We start from the raw sequence: 18,062 nt of genomic DNA on the forward strand, positions 1-18,062 counted from the left end.
TGCGCCATTTAGTTGCTCTGTTAGTGTTGTATGATAAAGTAGAAAAATATGCCCAATTGATGTGAGCGTGAGTCGCCAGTCAAAGATAGATATTAATCATAGTTTTCTAGATAACATCATAACAATAACAGAGGTACTGAATGGTGCATTTGTCATAGGCCACCACTTTACAATACAGTGTTTTCATGAACGTACTCTTTTGGTCTACTTAAGATATAATGGTTCGTGGCAGAGATGGATGTTTGACACCACACCATAGGACTATTCTCCCTGAGCGCCAAGTCAGATGAGCATTGCAGTCCAGCCCAGGGACGTCATCCATTATTGTGTTTCAAGCTGAATTAAAAATGACGACTTCCACATGTTTCAGAAAGTTTCAAATATGGGAGGTTTTTTTCTTTGGACCAGATTTTCTGGCCTATTCCGATTTTCATTTGGCAGGTGCTAGCATATTTTAAGAGCTATTCTGGCAACCGGCAGCACTGTCTTGGAGCATGCTCTCTTATTTCTAAGTTTGTTTGCCGTCACCTTGACGAGGCAGAGGGCGCTTCATTCCTCTATTGTGATTGCCTGCTTGCTTATACATTTCTATGAATCTTGCGCCTTTTGGCAATGGGCTGGCGCTTTTTTCTTCCGCCCATCTGGTGAGACTGAACAGGACTAAGGCGCTCCTTAGAATTCGGCAAACCTGAGCAGACCAACAACAGACTGACTCATTCATAACGTGCGTGCTCCATGGGCTCGACCTTTGTTGCGATATCGACCCTATCCGGCCTATCGTTCATCGTCGTTATCGAATGACACGCCCTCTTGGACTGGGACACCAGGCTGAGTGAATTCATCCGTTGGACCCGATCGGCCCATCATCCGGAATCATTGGATGGGCTTTACGATCCCATCGATCCTATCTCGAAATTACGTCATCGTTTGGGAGGCAGGGAGGCAAGGAGGGCAGGATTCTTTATCGTCGGTGGGTGGGTCAGCCTCCATTTGGCTGGACTGCTAGCCCAGTGGGTCTAATATGGGCGGACGAAAACGGTCCGCTCAACGGCGCTTGGCCATCCCGCCCCCCAATGTGGATTTGCGGGCCATTCTTAATCCCAGCCCCGAGCGCCCAGCCTCGCCCTCACCGCCCACACCGCCCACACCGCCCTCACCGCCCGCACCGCCCGATCGATGGGATCGAAGTGAGCGTCGGCGATGGCGGCATTCATTGGAGTCGCGTCCCCGTTCTCCGGTGGTGATTCCGCGTGCTCCACCCCGTCGATCTCGATCGCCTGGCATGCCCCCGTCGAAAACACGACGGATGTCGGCCGCCACTCAGGGGACGAGTGGCTCGTGGGAAGATCGCGTGAACGCTTTCATGCAGTCTTTAGGCGCACCCACCCCGCCTTCCCCTCCATTGGGCTCGTCGCCGGGTCCCAGTGATCCGCCACCCCCTGGTATCGAGGAAGATGAAGAAGCCTTTGACGATCTCAAGGCCACCCCGCTCATCCGTTATGTGGGTAAGAAGTTAAACACGCCGAAAGCCGGGAAAATCATCGAGCTCAAGCTGGAACTGTACCGTACATCCGCCTGGGTAAGAAGTTAAACACGCCGAAAGCCGGGAAAATCATCGAGCTCAAGCTGGAAGGCGTGTTTCAGTATAATCTTCTGTCTTTGCTCTCTCGATCCGAATGGGTGGCTGCCCGGGCCATCGAGTTGTTAGCGCAAGCTGGATACGACGAATCCACGCTGTATCTGATGGCCACCACCCAAGGGGGTCCGGCTTTGGAGGCTGAGCTGAAAAGTGCCGTTTTCACGGGCAAGGTTAGAATTGGGCCCAAACCCGAGCTGTTGTCGCAAGTCTTGCGCGTCATTGAAGGCGTGGTCAAATATTTTACGGCTCAAGGCGATGAGAGTTCTTCCGATGACGAACTGGATCCCGTGGAAGATACCACTGAAAATAAGCTCAGGGCCAATCGAATTCAATCGGGTTTGGGCTCCACTCTGGCTCGTTTGGCCAGTCAAAAAGCACAAGAGAAAGTGGAGAATGCGGAAGAAATCATGCCCGAGCAGCCGCCGGAAAATCCGTGGACTCACATGTACGATCACATCCAAGCTCAGAGTCTGAAGTCCTACTCTGAAATGAAAACATTCCTGGCCAAGGACTTGTTGCGTATCGCCGATGACAATATCAGCCCCTCTGGTAAAGGCTTTGATATCGCCCAAGATATGGTTTTGAGTCTCGTCCTAGTGGGTTATCGGCTGGAGAACTTGCAACAATTGGTCCACCAAACTCCAGCCGAAGACATCTTACCGCCCAAAGAGGGTCTGATGTCAGCTGAGAGGGGTAAGCGATTCCTGTTTCATGTGGTACTCCGCCGATTGAAGTCCATGCGTGCCAATTTACCTCCGTTGAGTGACCTTCAATTGGAGTATTTGGTTCGCAAGGCCTTGACCTTTGTCATGAGAGGTTGCGATAAGATGCCCGTTCAAACCAAAGCTCCTCCGGGTTGTAACATTGTCTTCAACTACTTGCCTCCCGGATTGAGAGAGTCCGAGAATCAGGGACAAAACGGTCTTATTTCCTCAGAAGATTACGATCAAAACCGACTCATCGATGAAGGCGAAACACCCAAGAATGGGGCGCCCATCAACGCTGAAGACAAAGAATCCACAGATCCCTTGAATTCCATTCTGAACCCTCAGTCCACCGAGGCATCCTCTAGATCGAATGAGATGCCCAGTCGGAAATATCTCTTGGGCTATATTCATTTGGAGTGGGTGAGCATTCGTGGAAGGCCGCAGATCTATGAAGTCAGCTTGCAAATGTCCGATATGTCCTCGATGAACTTGTATACTATGACGGAGCCTCTGATGAAGGCCTCGGAGACGTTGGAAATCCTGGGGTTTGTCCGAAATCCAGATCGACAAGAAGTGTACTTTGTTCAAGAGGGCTTAGGTTGTACCAAGGCTTTGCGATTGGATAAGGCCTTTGAGAAAGTGAGCAAATTCCTGGAGGAGAAACGCAATCTCAGCACGGGCGAGAACAAAAACAACGGGCTGATCCTGGTGTGCTACAGTGAGGAGGAGTTGGCTCTAATTCATCGAACGTTCGAAGAAACTGGGCACAAGAATCTATTTATTGATGTCGTCAAAGGATTCGGTTGCGTGGAACATTTCATCGATCGAAACAAGTCCAAGAAGTACTTCTACGGTGGCCCCAAGTTCAATGTCAGTGGCGAAGATTCATTCTATCAAACCGAATTGAAGCGTGGAATCCATGCCACACACTCCATCTCCAAGTCCAAAGCTGGATCTTTGTCTCAAGCCTTGGAATACTTCCTGGAAAGTGCTCCTCAGTACAAGAACTTCATATTGCCCACGTGTTGCCCTTCACTCAGTCCAAAGCTCTTGGAGATACGACGTAAATTGGTTCAAATCGAAGAGATGTACCACCTAGAAGTGTATATCGCGGCCCAATTGAAGAATCAAAGAACTCAGTTATTCTTGGAAGGGATCTTCCAAGCTCACATGGGCAAAGATATTCGAGATAAACCCAGCGTGGTTGCCAGTCGCTTTTGTCGACTGTTGGTGGAAGCCGGATTTGATAAAGGTACATTGAGCCGTTGCTTCGCCAAGAACCAAGACTTCAGCATAAACTCCAGCGTGTTCTTGGACAAGATGAACATGAGTCAAAGACTTCAGGTCATGGATCAAACCATGCGATGTATTCGCCTCATCCAAACCTACTTTCAACCACAAAATCCCGAATCTGATCATCAGGGCTGAGAGCGAGCCAGAGGGTGCTCTTTTTTACACTGAGAGGATTGCATTTGTGTATCTCAAAGCTAAAGAGAAAGAAAATAAATCTCAGCACTACATTTTAATGTACCACTCAGTTGGAAAAATATCTAGTTCGATAGCGTTTAACCGTTTGCTCAAGTATATTTTCAGATCTCAAGCATACCCACAGGACTCTGACGCCGTCGAAAGGTAATGAATTGAAAAAGGTAAGTCATTTCAGCCCTACTATCAATGAGGGAGAACCGTTTATGTCTTGTATGATTTGAAAAATACAACTCTTGAAAAGGACCACTGATTGATTGTACATATACTTTGCTTTGTTAGCACAGCGAAAAACGTATCGTCAAAGTAAATCAATTCGTCTCGGCCATGAAGACGAAGTCTTCACATGATTGCGCACCACCAAGAGGAATGAGCGGATTCATGAGACTGAACCGATCGGCCTCTTCGCCGGCTTCGAGATTTTGACCGATGGGTCGGATCAGCTGCAGAGTTCGATTCAGCATCACTGTTGCTACTGCTGCCAGAATCTATGACATTGCCCGAATAAAGGGGAAGAACTGAAGGTCGTACCAGAACACAATCTTCATCGGGTAACTGTTCCCGAAGAATGGATTGCCACAATTTGACTTCCTTTCCGCAAGTGACAAATGAAATGGTCCCCGTCTCGGAATCTGGTTGATTCAGGTCGGCAGTGATGCCAAAAATGCGCGAAGTTTCTTCATCTGTCCAAGAGCAGATGTAGGCAGGCAAGCCTCCATTTCTAATCAGGAACATATTCACATGACCTAATCCAGTATCCAAATCGTAACTTGAGGCCAAGAGCAGCTTCTTCGTCACTGTCAAGGAGTCTGTGAAGCCCATTTGAGTGGTATGATTCGGGATCTTGTGCAAGATGCCTTGCCTCCAATCCAATATTTTTAGATTGCATCCACAATCCCCAAACACGAGCCTTTGCTGACCTCTGGGTAACAGTTTGAGGGTGGACACGCACCTCAAGTGAGATTCATGGTCAGTGGAGGCTGTCACTAACTCATCATTTGTGAAAAGGCACGTTGGAGGTGTAGCACTGGAGTTCCACACTTTGATGGATCCATCTCTAGATCCAGTGGCAATTAAGTCGTCTTGGACATCAATCGTAGACACAACATCATCATGAGCACGGGTGGAAAATTTATTTTTACCCGTATGAACGTCAAACCCTTCCAACTTCCCACCGTCAGTGCCGGTAATGGCCAGATTTTGACTGGGACTAAAGGCCAAACATTTGATGCTGTTGTAGGTGTAGATATTTCGCAGGATTTTGCCGGTGTTCAAATTCCACACTTTGATGGAGCAATCCAAGGATGCCGTTAAGCCATGAAAATTGGAAGGTTGTCGTGACTTATTGGGCATGATGGCAACCCCAGTCACTGCGCTTGTATGACCTCGAAGACTGTGGAGTAAGGTATAATCCAACATGTTCCACACTATAGCTGTGGTGTCTCGACTTGAGGTCATGAATAACTCTGCCTCTATATTGATATCTCCCACTAAAGCCAAATCCTCGTGGCCTTCCATTGTGGACACTCGAAGTTCATGATCACGCCAGTACTTTTTTTCTTTTGCACCGTTTTTGGCAGGGGTTGACACTTCCACTTTGACGTGGCTATTCGTAGTGACAATGATCTCGCCATTGGAGGATGAGACCAAGTTTTCTTGGTCTTCATGACGAATTTCCAGCTGCTCTTCTTGGTCCAAATGATCAACTTTGGTGGGCGTGATCTCTGAACAGGCTTTTTTAATCTGAGCAGTCTCTTCGTTTTCCAACGATCGTCGTTTCATGGTGAATTCTGCGAGTTTGACACGAATCGAGTGCTTGGCTTTGACCTTCAGTGCTTCTTCATCGTTGAGTTCTCTCTCTTGGGTTTCAAGATTTTCGATTTGGCGAAGTTTCTTGCGAAGTTTTCGTATCTCCTTGTCTTCCATCCGGAAAAATATGAACTGAGGGCACTGGAACAACAAAATGGCTTAAAAAGGAAAAGGAATAGTAACGATAATTAATAATGTTCAAGGACATGGTCACAACGGGATGATTTATTGAACAAAACAGCAAAGTTCATTCACAACTGATCGAGGCACAGAAGGAAAATAGAGAAAGAGCGAGAGACAAACGAAAGGCGTTTCTTACCAATCTGGTACAACAATGTGTTTTTTCATAGTGTTAGTAAAATAAATACTGATCATCTTATAGATAGCGGTATCAAATATAGACACGGGTAAGAAGGCTCTTGGTTAGCGAGAAAGCAATCTACAGTGAGGGATGCTCGTGGAATCGCGGTCTGACCCTCCCTCAAGCTTATTGGGGTTATGATTGTGTTTCGTCTTCTTCTTGATTTGTGGATCATGACTAGTTTCAAGTTTCGATCGGGGGTGGTTCAAAGACTGGTTTAAAGACACTCAAATTTACAAGCGGCCACGCACGCGCTTCCTTCCCGTTGATGAACTGATTGTCAACGTCAAAATCAGAAGGCGAGTGCGAAGCCCAAGATCAAGATTTCGTGGTCTTTCGCACAAGGTCCAAGCGTTTCAAAGGCTTGCCATTACGGGCAGGTTGTGATTTGACATCGGCCTTGCACTCGACACGATGGGCCTTCATGATGGTCTCCAACTCCTGCTTTTGTGCTTCCAGGGTTTTGATTTCGTTTTGTATCTGTGCATTCTTGGCTTGCCATTGGTCCACTTCTTCCTGCAGCGTCATGGTCTGGTCGAGTCTCCGCTTCCGACATCGGGCAGCCGCTTCTTTGTTCCTCAATCGTCGCAGGAGTTTCCGCGAGTCGGGACCGTCTGTGCCGTAGCCCGGCGAGATCTGCGGCGGAGAGGACACCATCGTGTTCACGGTGTCAGAAGCCATGATAACGGTGGGAGGAGAGGAGAGGTGGCCGTTCATTGACGTCGGCGGAAGCACAAGTCTAGATGGCGAGGACATCGACGAGGATGACGGCACCATCACTAAGGAGGGCGTGGGCACATTATTATTCGACGTGTGTACGATCGAGGCGCAAGGCACTGGTTCTGTGGGTAGGAGGTGTAATGGCACTGTCGGCGTGGAAAGTAAAGTTTGTGTCAAGGGGGACGTTGGAAGGGCCAACGGCGGCATCGGCGGTATCGACGCCGTTGGCAGGGGTGGTGGGGGTAAGAGCGGTGTAGCTTCAGTCTTGACAATCTCGGGAAGGTGGAGGTGAGTGTCATTACTGTCTGGACCCGGTAGAACCGATCCGTCCAGGACCCACGTGGGCACGGGATTCGAAGGTAGCTCTGGTTTGACGTCCGATAGTTCCAGCGGCAAGGAAAGACCGTTGTGACCGGAAGAGCACGTGACAAACGAGAGGGGCTCCAGAGAGACCGCGGGTGGTTCAAACCGAGCGGCATGCTCGTGGTGATGGTCAGAGACGTGGGGGTCCGTGTCCAAGAACATCTGCTCAATGTTCCGCAAGGTGGTGGGTGTGAGTGTCGGCGTGGTTAATGTGGGCACACCCGCGGCACTGGATGAACTCGATAGGGAAGTGATCGAGGGTAGGCACTCGGGCAAGGGTAACCGAAGGTCATCCCGTGAAGAGGACGTCATGGTTGCCGGAGCCGAACCTGATCCGGGTGAGGGCGTATCCAACCCTCAGCTGAAAAAGAACAAAAGTTAAATCGTATTACGTGGGTGATGATACTGCCAGAGAGAGGCGAGGAGATGGGCATGGGTGGGGGATACCCATAAGAAACGAATCACAACACAAACCACTCCCCCGGGTGAGATTTATTACTATTATTATCAAGGTAACTAATAGCTCCCGTAGGATGAGAATAATGAATCACCCTGGCCCGACCGGCTGGCTCCGCCTCCTCCATAGCCGGAACTATGGGCGTTCTGCTGCTGCTGCTGCTGTTTTTGTTGGGCCAAAGCCACTTGATTCAGCAGATTGGGACCAGTTTTGATGAGGCTATCGATGGCCTTTTGAAGTGATGCGTTCAGGCCGGAGTCGGTGATAGCCGGGGGCAGAGCCCCACCGGCCGAGGACGAGGTTCCTGACAAAACAGAGGCAGAGGAAGGGGCGGGGGCGGAGGGACGCTCGATGGGCTTGCTGAGAATGTCCATGATTTTGGCTTGCAGCTCACTCTGTTTGGCTTTAGTGGCCGGATTCAAGGCCGGGCCAACGGGGGGCTCAACCAAATGGGGCGGAATATTATCCCCGTACTCCATGCGGAGCATCTGTTCGCGCTTATTGGCCAAATACTTGATGAGCTTGTCATACTCCATCACGGACAAGGGTCGATTATCCACCAGGAAACCCACCACGGCCCGCACGTCATCGGGCATACTCTTGCCAATTTCGCCCGTCTTGGCCTGCGTCTCGAGCGTCTGTTGGAAATCGTTGGCCAACAAGTGGACCGCATCCTCTAAAGGCATATTTCGGTGCTCTTGCTGCTGACCTTGCAGAATATTGAGCGTGACCGACTGGTGTTCCTCGTTGAGCGGCGTCAACAGCATGGCGTAGGTCACGCCACGCTTGGCGATACTGCCCAGGATTTGCGCCAACGGGATCTCCGGATTGGGAAACAACACGTCCACACTTAAGCCCAGCCCTTGGAGACGTCGCTCGATATTTTCGGCATAGCGTTGTTGGAGGCGGTTCACACACACCACTTCGCAGTCATTGGTTTTTTCCATCACGGTGGGCGTAAAGCCCGCGGGACCGGACGATCCCTCGCCTTCAGGCCAACTACCCGCACCCGAGGTGCCGCCACTATAACGACCACCCCCGGCCCCGGCTCCACCTCGGCCCGGCGGGCGGGCCCCGCGAAATCCCCCCATCCCACCTCGTCCCGGCGGTTCGGCATAACGCGCTCGCGAAGGCCCGCCCCGTTCTCCACCCGCCGATTCGGAGCCCTCTGGCCCAGCGGCCCGGGGCGGTCCGGGTCGTCTTTGAGCGGGCTTGACTTGAATGATGTGGCCCTGAAAGACGGTGTGGTTTTCGGCCTGAATGGCGTTCATGGCGTCGCTCTCGTGCTCGAACTGCACGAAGCCGTAGCCGCGGTGAATGGTCACAGCTAGCACGGGCCCGTGCGCGGCGAACTTCTCGGTGAATGCGGCTTGATCGCAGGAGGGCAGGATGCCGCCCACGAATATGCGGGCCCCCATGTTGGAATCGTTCTCCATGCTGAGCGCTTAAACCCACGTGATCATGACCCCCAATCAATCCGTCAATCCTTTGATCCGTTGTTGATGATGGAAGCAATCACACCTTAGAAGTGGGTCAGGTCCGTCTCTCGAAAAGAAAGGACGAGAAGGAACCACCCGTAACCCGGGGGCTGGGTGGGAGTGAGGGGTGGATTGGCGTTCGATGGATCGAGTTTGGAGAAGACTTGAAGATAAGATTGGATTGGATTGGAAGTGAACTTAGGGAAGCAGAGGGAGGGAGTGAGTGGTCGGGCTGGTTTGGGGTCTAGCAGGTCTAGCCACCAGCCCACGAGCCAAGGAGGAGGGGTGATGACTCAATGTTATTATGCTAGAATGAAAGCAGCTGCTGTTGACTAGGGATACCCTGAACTCGAGACTCGTCCTTTCACGGGGACTGGCCAAGTGCGACTCAGTCAAACCCAGCAAATTCGCGACTTTTTTCCTGCCCATGCTCGAGAACGTAATCGCATTCCATTTAGCTTATCTGGCATGATAATCATGGCCTCATGCCGGTCCATGGAGCTTAATCCCAGTCCACCCATCGCCACCTTTAAGCGGTGTTACCTTGATTGAGCTGCAATCAACGGTGACTCGAGTCTGGCTTATTTCCATTGCTTGTGGCAAAAAAGCAAATGTTATCGCGAACTAATCTTATGGTGGCCATAACATGATTTAGATAGCATCTTTGGGCTTAATTTATTTAGAAGACGTATCAAAACATTCAAGGTTTCAACTTCTATTTTTCGTTTTTTCTAGCCTTTGGAGGGGGATTCATAACCATGAGATTGTGACAAATTTCCTAAACCAGGCATGGTGTGAGATTGGGTCATTTTCCAATATTAAGCTTTCTGAATTCGACCTTTTTTCCGTGACTACTTCATAGTTTCTCAGAATGTTTAGCACCAGTGTGCCTGTTGTTACTCCTGGAAATGGGAAGAGAATCAAATAGATGTATGAAGAAACTTAGAAGAGTCAAAATTGAGGTTTTTTTTCTTCACGTGAATCGATAACTGGAACAGTGCATCTCCAGCCAGCCGATCGAAAGCAGCGCCTCTACCATTAGAAACCAAACCCTATCAGTCGTTCAGTTGTCATCCATTCACTCTGATAACGAGTCCGCCTGGCTGGCTTGCATCGCACTCTCTAGGCCTAACTTCCTCTTTGCTTTTATATGCAACCGTAATTGCTTACCAAGTAAAGAAACCTAATCCAGACTCAATTTGAAATGGAACTCGAACTCGGGTAGATCACTACTAATCTATCAGGGAGAAGGCTGCTGATCATTGAGGTTGCGTTGCTTATAAAAAAACAACTCCAAAGTTTCCGTCACATTCTCCATCTGCATCCCATACTAAAGATATTAATACTTAAATGACAAATATAACAATGTCAAGGTCCGAAGTGTCCATGGGTGCTCCATTACACACTTTAGGCCCATTGAATCAGTCGATTTTTTATTTAAATCGCAGTAACGTAAAATTATCAAACATTGTTAGATTCAGACCAGAGATATCAGGATTACCCTGCCTTCTTAAATCATATATTATATATGGTAGCCATACATTCACTTGCATAGAGGCGTTGAAAATCTGCCGAAACCCTTTGAAACAAGAACTGAGATCGGTTTGGATGGAAAGCAATCGATAAGTTACATCATGCTGTAAATGCTCGATATTAAAAAACAATAATCTTACCACAAGGAAACGGAAAACAATGTGTTAAATATTTGGAACAGAAAAATGCAGTCTCTTTTATCTTTTTTTTTTGATAGTGAAGAGTTGCCACTCTAATTTGAAAAATATAACTCGATTGCAAAAAACTTACTGATATGAAGGCAACAACTTCGACCAACGTTTGAAAAAGAACAAATAAGTAAGCACCTAGCATTTTTTCACCAACATCTTATCTCACAATCGTTGATCATTAAATTTATCCACCTTCTTGCAAAGACTTGCCAAAAAACGGCCTCGTCAAAGAGGAGATGAATTTATGAGAAAGTTCAGGAAAAGTAAAAGGGGACCACTAAAATTGCAGTTTCTTTGCAAAGAGTTCGAAACGAGTCTCAATTGGCACCTTTTGGTACGTGTGACCCAAAGCAACAAGAGATGCCCGAGTAACGATGTGGTCTTGCTTGACCAAATCTTTCATCAGTGATTTTTAAGGATCGAATGCGTAAGACTCGCTCGGTTAGCGCAGTTTATCATCACATCGTCCATTTCTTTACTGCAGGATGTGTCCGTTGGCACATTGGTTCTCTATGTGTGGGCGTGGTTAGCGTTTAAAAGCTTTCCGGAGAAAGGTAGGGTAGAGGATCGAACCGGGAACTCTCTCATGCATGGACTCATCTCAAACCACTATACCGGATCGTCTCCTTGATCTTCAAAGTGTTTTATTTGAATTTCAAGTATTTTCAAACGGAAAGGGTTCTAGAGCTGCAAAAACTCATCTCACTTTCTCAGCCAAAAGTGTACCTTTGTATATCCGACAGCATCCGGTCAAGACAAGCAGTGCCATATGTCACGATCATTCATCAAGGAAGTTGATCCATGTGGACCATCTTTTTAAACGCCAAGTAGAATAGTTCTCGCTTTTCAAAAAGCTTGTCCTCCCCCATATGAACCCAAGCTCCACCCTGAGACTTGGCAATGTTTTTCCAGAGAGGCTAATCCCCAAACAAAGCCACCCAAGATTCCGTCCTTTTCTTATTCTAGTCACGATTTTTTGGCACCCAGGCGACCGGTTTCAAAAACTTTGGCTCAACTAAGCACGCCCTGCTTGCTTCCCTTCTTCCTCCCCCTCCCTTTTTCTCCTCTCCAGTTCCTGCTCCGTGTTCCTCTTCCAAAACCTCCCCTTCTTACTCTGCCTCATGCGTTCCACGCTGTTCCACGCTGTTCCTCGTTGTTCTTCGACCGCGAAACGAGGATAGACCGTTGCTGCTACGTGCTACGTGGATTGGCTCATTATGCTCACTTGGTTGATTATCCCACTTCTTCCATACCTGATAGTCAAGTAGTAGCAAGGGTGGTTGGATGTGCTTGACCAACTTTTCCCTGCCTGGGGAAAACAACCCTCTTGGGCTTATTTTGAAATTTCCATTTTAGGGCGGACGGGCCTTTTTCTCTCGACAGGTTGTTGGCTTGAATGAAAACGTTGGGAAAGCACGAATGGCTCGTGTATTCCGAATTACTATAAGCAGGCCGTGTCAGAAAAGTTCACGAATCATTGGCAGAGATGTTCCAGGCGTGGAAATGGTCGAGGCACTCGCTTAATGTTCAGTCATTCGTGAGATTTCAATTAAAATCCCTAGCAAGTTTTCTTCTGCCAGATTGGCTGGTCGCGACGAGAACTAATATGGCGAAAAAAGTTTTTCACAGTTCTTGGCAATGTCATGTCATCATGGCTTTTTGTGGATGGTCGTCCATTTTAGTGGTGTCTTTTTACTGTTGGAGATCTCCAATGTCATACGTATCCCCGCAGTTTTAGGCCCCCATGCTCTTATGTTAGAATCAGGCTTGCATGTACCCAAAACTATCTGTGCAGGGTGTGCACTGTGCAGGGTTTGGTTGTTTGACTTTTCGTTTCCTCAACTCGAATTGGAGAAGAGAACTGTTTCGCTGATGACATTTTCGACTCTTTTGAATTCGGTTTGAAAAGCCTGGGACAGACAACTGGATTTTTCTTTATCTTACAATCATTTCTCTTCCTCCTTTCTCACTTGGGTCGGCCAAGGATGGAAGGAAGTGAAAAAAAATCTGGATATGACAAGAAAATGACAATCCCTCGTTTTTCAAGCCTTTACAGAAGACGCGTTTCAGAAGGACTCACTGACAAGTGGTGAAGGGATTCTTCTTGGGAGCCCTCAAAAGGAGATTAAATTTGAGCTGCCGCACTCCTTGCCAACGAGCATTTTCATTCCGAGATGATAAAGGGAAGATCGATCAATAAGCATTTTCAAGGCACGAAATTGGGTGTGTTGGGTACCTGAATATTCCATAAACCAAAACAAAGGGACTTAAATTCTGATTTGTAAGGGTTGATAGAACAGAGTTTTCTAACACTGCTTCCATCATTGCAGAAACTTGTCAAGAATCAAAAAGAATATTTCCTCACTAAAACGCACAAAGTGGATTCTTACGGATTGAAGAAGCCAGGATTCATCACCCAATTGAAGAGGTACTCGACGGTGTTCCAGTAAATACCTCAAATTTTTGGCCGGGTTTCTCTTGCAAAGTTTTTTTCCATTGATCTCCTTTGTGATGCTGAGAAACTAAGTACGTACGTAGCACGCACAGCACGCAAGAGAATGTCGGATGGTCGGTGGCAGTGCTGCAATTTCGTCTTACTACAACTGACTGCATCATGCTCTAATAACTCCAATCGAGAGATTTCCGTTGCATGGAGGATCATCCTCGCAGGCTTATACCCATTTCTCGCGTGCAGAAACACGTTCCAATAGAAACTTTTTCCGCCTTCAAGGAGAGGGGCAAATCGGGGGAAGATGGAACTGCTTGCTCACTTCCCAAGCCTTTTCTAAATCCAAAGGTGGTGCATTTCAAATATGAGCCAACCTAAGCCACTATCGATTGCCTATTGCAGACGGGTTCCTTTCCTGAGATCATGTCCTTGTTCCAATGGATATAGGGCAACAAAGTCGCCCGAGGAGTGGCTACTTATTCATAAAACTGTTGCTCGCGCTCTGTGCCAATGTTTTTGGTGGAACACCCACCTTCCTGCTTGGGAAACGACCGTGTGTTGCGTCGACACACAATAAAGTCGAAAGTATTTTGCAGCTTGAGTGAGCCCATTGGTTGCCGTGGACTTGGGTGCCATTCCTCAGGTTTGGTGGGGAGGTTCCACCATGGTGGGATTCCCCATGGAACCAACCATTTGAAGGCAGCCAAGCGGAAACCTGGCATCAAGACCCTCCAGCTAGAGCACCAGTAACAGGATCATCGAGTAACCATCTTGTTCGTTCTCTTTTTGGCTTCGTCACTTTCAACCCCTCCAAGAAGAAGTCAATTAATGAAATCCAAAGTTAAATTGCACCAAGTTTGACTCATCCACGAGCCCACGAGCCCACGTGACTCATTGTTGATTCCAATCAGAAATACGAAGTACGACCCGACTTTCCATGGCAAAACTCAATCTTGTTGATAGTTTTCCAGCATACAGCTCATATTTACACAAAAAATCCTCCCCCTGAGTCGTTCTCTCCGATTTTCTTCGAGGGTGGAAGCACGGGGTAAGGTGCATACGGTGGAGAGCATGGAGAATGTCCATTGTCCGGCTTAGAACGGTCCATTTTTATTCCAGTCATGATCGAGCCGTGTGACAAATAACTTTCAATAACCCGGTCGAGCAATATTTGATGACAGCCAGGTCCAATGTTCCAACGACTTGATGGGGCGCCCGCCCCAACCGAACCGAGTGTGAAGGTTTTCGAGTCAATATCCTCCTCTATTTTCCGCCTTGCATCTAAACTGATTTTTATTGGCATGTTTGTCCAACAGATTATTGACAAGTGACAAGAATGGAGCTTGCTGTGGCGCGTCCTCATTTTTGTCGGAGGCCGGTTCCACGAGTTTAACGAGGACCTCGCCCGATGGTCGGTCTCCTTGCAACAAGAGCTAGTAGGTAGATTTGTTTACTTTAAAAAGAAAGAAGGGTCTTGTCGAGGCAGGCACGCAAACTTCAAATGCTAAATGGAGAGGAAAAGATGGAGAGCCTAGTGAGCGGCGCACGCAGATGAAAGCAGTCCAAAACCAAAGTTTTCGACAAAGGAATTGAAAAGAATCGTTGGAAAAGAAGGAAAGTTTCGTGAAATTCTGGTGAGGAACAAAGATCATCTTCCATTGATGGGACGACTAACCCTCCTTTACCTCCAATCTCAGAGGCCATATTTTGACATCTTTTTCATGGTGAGCCGTCATCCATTGACATATTTTCCCCATTCGTTTGGGACATGACGTGAAATCAGTACTTAAGGCACTAAAGTACATAGATGAACGGTCGAAGAGACTAAGCTAACTAGGCAACTGGTCATCTACCGGTACCTAGAGGGTACAAGTTCAAAACCCATCGTCGTAAGACAAATGTCGAGAGGAGACGTGGTCTGGTGGTAGATGCAGTTTCCTTTCATGAGAGACGTCCCCGGTTTGATTCTCCTCCCCAAACTTTCTCAAGGAAACTTTTGAGCAATAAATCAACACTTTCAGGCAAAGTTGATACGGACTATGACCCTGCCAATTGGAAATTGGAGGATGTGATGACCACCTTCGCTGGTCGTTCGGGGGTTGTTGCAGAAACCATAGGAAGGAAATGAGAAACTGCGGATCCGGAGGGGGCGTAGCCATAATCAAATTCGATTCTAGAGCCACGGACGGGTTGGGCTGCTTTTGGTGTGAAAAGCTCGGCATGAAGTTTTACTGCATTTCCGGGTGGTAATTCAAACGCCACTTTATGCTGGAACTCAAATCCGGGCCATAAAGTGCATGCAACAATAAAAGATTCCTCTTGTCTTTCCTTGCCGTGTGTCCCCATCACGATCTTCGAAATGGACCAACTCGAGGTTTTGATGGTTCCCACTTAAAGAAGGTTATAATCGTAAACCTGTATCTCTCTAGTCAGTAAACCTTAGCGCGAAGGCCACACTCAGTCTTGCCAACTTTGGTGAGATAAGCTTGATTGTAAAGATGCATACAGAATTTAGCGGATATATATCAGGGACATACATCACTTAAAGGGGAAAAGTCTCCGTTGGAAAACGGCATAGATTGTGCGTTCCGCTTATTTCTCATTTCAAACCTCCACATTTGAAAGTTAACTAACCCCAGTAAAGATCATGTAACAGAGGACAGTTTTGTTTCTTTTTAATGAAGTATCCGAAGCTTTGTTTGAAACCCAGAGAAACACAAAATTCAGCCAATATGATCGGCAATTACCTTTTAATAAGAACTGTCATCATACGTGAAATTGGATTTTTAAGTCGTAGCGATTTTAGTTGGTTTAGAGGGTTATGAAAATGATCGAAGACCTTGGTGACCAAATTCGTATGGCAAAAGTTGTAGCCTTCTTATTTCAATAAATGAGAGGTGAAAATGATGTTCCTGAGTGGCAATTTCCTCACAATTACCGATCTGTGTGAGCCAAATACCAGATTCCATCATTAGAGCATTTGAGGCAGTTTCTCATCTTTTTTTTCACCGGACAGAAAACCCCAAAGGGAGCTGGGAAGTTATCTCGGCTAATGAGGAAAAACTTTGATCTCACAACTTAAATGGCGTGGGTCTAAATTGGTCCAAATTGGTCAATTAATGGAACAAGCTCAAAAGTGAGGAAGAGCCCCCTCTAATGTCTTGTTTTTGTGGGACAATCTGCGGCCATAAAGCCGTTCCGAAATCCAGGCACGTTCTCTGCGCGATTAATTGTCGGATGATATTTGATGACACAAAAGGAATTAGACCTCGCCGAGATATCGTGGGTTTAACTACCCAGCTAGTTCCATCCGCTCGGTCCCAACTTTTATCAATCAGAGCACGATCCACCTCTAATAACTTCTTTTGCCTCGTTTCAACCCAAGAACAGTCTCTGGATTCTTTTTCTTCCCGTGTACCAGTACGTGTATCCCCTCCCAAGCAAGTCCCAGCAAAGAAGATCCACTTCTTGGTATCATGTCCCTTCTTCGACTTGCCTGTTGTTCCAAGTGTTGTCACATTGGAGGTCATCTCCGATTGGAAGCCTTACTTATTGGTCCTATTACGAAATCACCCCCTTCACTTCTGGTCATGAGAGGCTCCAAGTTTTGGACAGGAGGCCAGAACACGGTCAGAGTTGGCCTCTTAATGGCTGCTCGTCTCCTTTTCGTCGTTGTCCACAGTAACCGAACTCAAGGAGCCCAGTGGACCCACTCATTTTATTTTTCCCCCTCCAATAACGGCCTCCCCATCTAGTCAGCAACGCCAATCCTGGGTCCATGCCGACAACAACAACAACAACAACAACAAGCACGGCGACGACGACGACAACGATGGCCGACAACCCAGGGTTCATGGCCTTCTCAAGTAACTGTAAAACTAGTTGGCATTTGTTTCTTGTTGTCAATAATCCACCTTTTGGGTGTCTTGACCCTCTTCTAAGCCCAAAGTCACCCGAGGCAATGAGTTCAGACACTGGCGTATATCTATCATCAATTTTAAGGCAAGATATTGCGACACCTTCGGGTCAAAAGTTTTGGACCTACCGTCATCGATTTTCACCTCCTGAATTGAGGCAAATTTGGCGGTCTATCTCAAACAACTAGTTATACTGTATTGAGGGCAAGATATAAAAGTTTAATGAGACATCCATTTGTCCTTTGACCATTTCACGCCAGAAGAAGCGGGTAAGGGGATAAATACGAGAACTGGGGAACATGGTTAGTTGGCTTTGTAGACGATACGGAGCTGCAGATTGTTGTTCTTCAATTGAATTAAAAAAGCGCCTCAACCATCCGATAATAAACTACGGGCTTGACCATCAAGTTTGTTGTCGTGCAACAACTCTCTAGTTTCAACTCAACGCACGTGGATCTGCCGCTAGCGAAAAACACATCCAACCTTGCTAGATCCCATTCAATGAGAACAAGAACATGAAATGGACCCTCTTTTGGCTGTCCAGTGGCTCACAAAAGCCTTATATTAGACGAACGACCTGACCACCGACTAGTGAGGGGTCGCCCAAGACAATCGCTCTTCAAGAAAGGCTAACCAACCCAGGAACGACGAACGGCTCTTTAAACAACGGCGAGAAAAACAGACGAACCCTTCGAGCTAATTTTTGCTCAGTCTCAAGTGTGTGCGGTCACTCGAGTTCGTCGATTCGATTGGCCAATCCCCCAATATTGGACACATTCACCATATTCCCTGAGCAATTCAGTCCAGAGCCTGGGTCTCTTTTCCTTTTTCTTTGTCTGTCATTTTGAGGTTTTAACTTGCTCCTCCTCCTCTCCTCAATTGAGGGCTGCTCGAAAATAAGTTTTTCCTATTAAGATCTGCTGTATTCTTTGCCTGGAGATGATAGTGTTGGG

At 47.4% G+C, this 18,062-nt stretch overlaps 4 protein-coding genes across 4 annotated transcripts; 1 reads left to right on the top strand and 3 right to left on the bottom strand.

Moving 5' to 3' along the window:
* The first annotated feature begins 1,021 nt into the window (after positions 1 to 1,021).
* Positions 1,022 to 3,866, top strand: LOC131886788 (uncharacterized). Its single transcript, XM_059235191.1, has 2 exons — positions 1,022 to 1,505; positions 1,547 to 3,866. The coding sequence occupies exons 1-2, from the start codon at positions 1,022 to 1,024 to the stop codon at positions 3,772 to 3,774; spliced, it is 2,712 nt and encodes a 903-aa protein (XP_059091174.1). The 3' UTR covers positions 3,775 to 3,866.
* Positions 3,867 to 3,996: 130 nt separating this feature from the next.
* LOC131886008 (autophagic-related protein 16.1-like) lies at positions 3,997 to 5,760 on the bottom strand. Its single transcript, XM_059234210.1, has one exon. It carries the CDS (start codon positions 5,755 to 5,757, stop codon positions 4,174 to 4,176), a length of 1,584 nt encoding a protein of 527 aa, XP_059090193.1. The 5' UTR covers positions 5,758 to 5,760; the 3' UTR covers positions 3,997 to 4,173.
* A 21-nt stretch (positions 5,761 to 5,781) lies between these two features.
* LOC131886010 (transcription factor kayak-like) lies at positions 5,782 to 7,396 on the bottom strand. Its single transcript, XM_059234212.1, has one exon. It carries the CDS (start codon positions 7,394 to 7,396, stop codon positions 6,320 to 6,322), a length of 1,077 nt encoding a protein of 358 aa, XP_059090195.1. The 3' UTR covers positions 5,782 to 6,319.
* A 49-nt stretch (positions 7,397 to 7,445) lies between these two features.
* Positions 7,446 to 9,281, bottom strand: LOC131886009 (nuclear receptor coactivator 5-like). The gene has a single exon (XM_059234211.1). It carries the CDS (start codon positions 8,975 to 8,977, stop codon positions 7,601 to 7,603), a length of 1,377 nt encoding a protein of 458 aa, XP_059090194.1. The 5' UTR covers positions 8,978 to 9,281; the 3' UTR covers positions 7,446 to 7,600.
* Between the last annotated feature and the right edge of the window lie 8,781 nt (positions 9,282 to 18,062).

This window comes from Tigriopus californicus, chromosome 9 (genome assembly GCF_007210705.1).
Source record: "Tigriopus californicus strain San Diego chromosome 9, Tcal_SD_v2.1, whole genome shotgun sequence".
NCBI lineage: Eukaryota > Metazoa > Arthropoda > Copepoda > Harpacticoida > Harpacticidae > Tigriopus > Tigriopus californicus.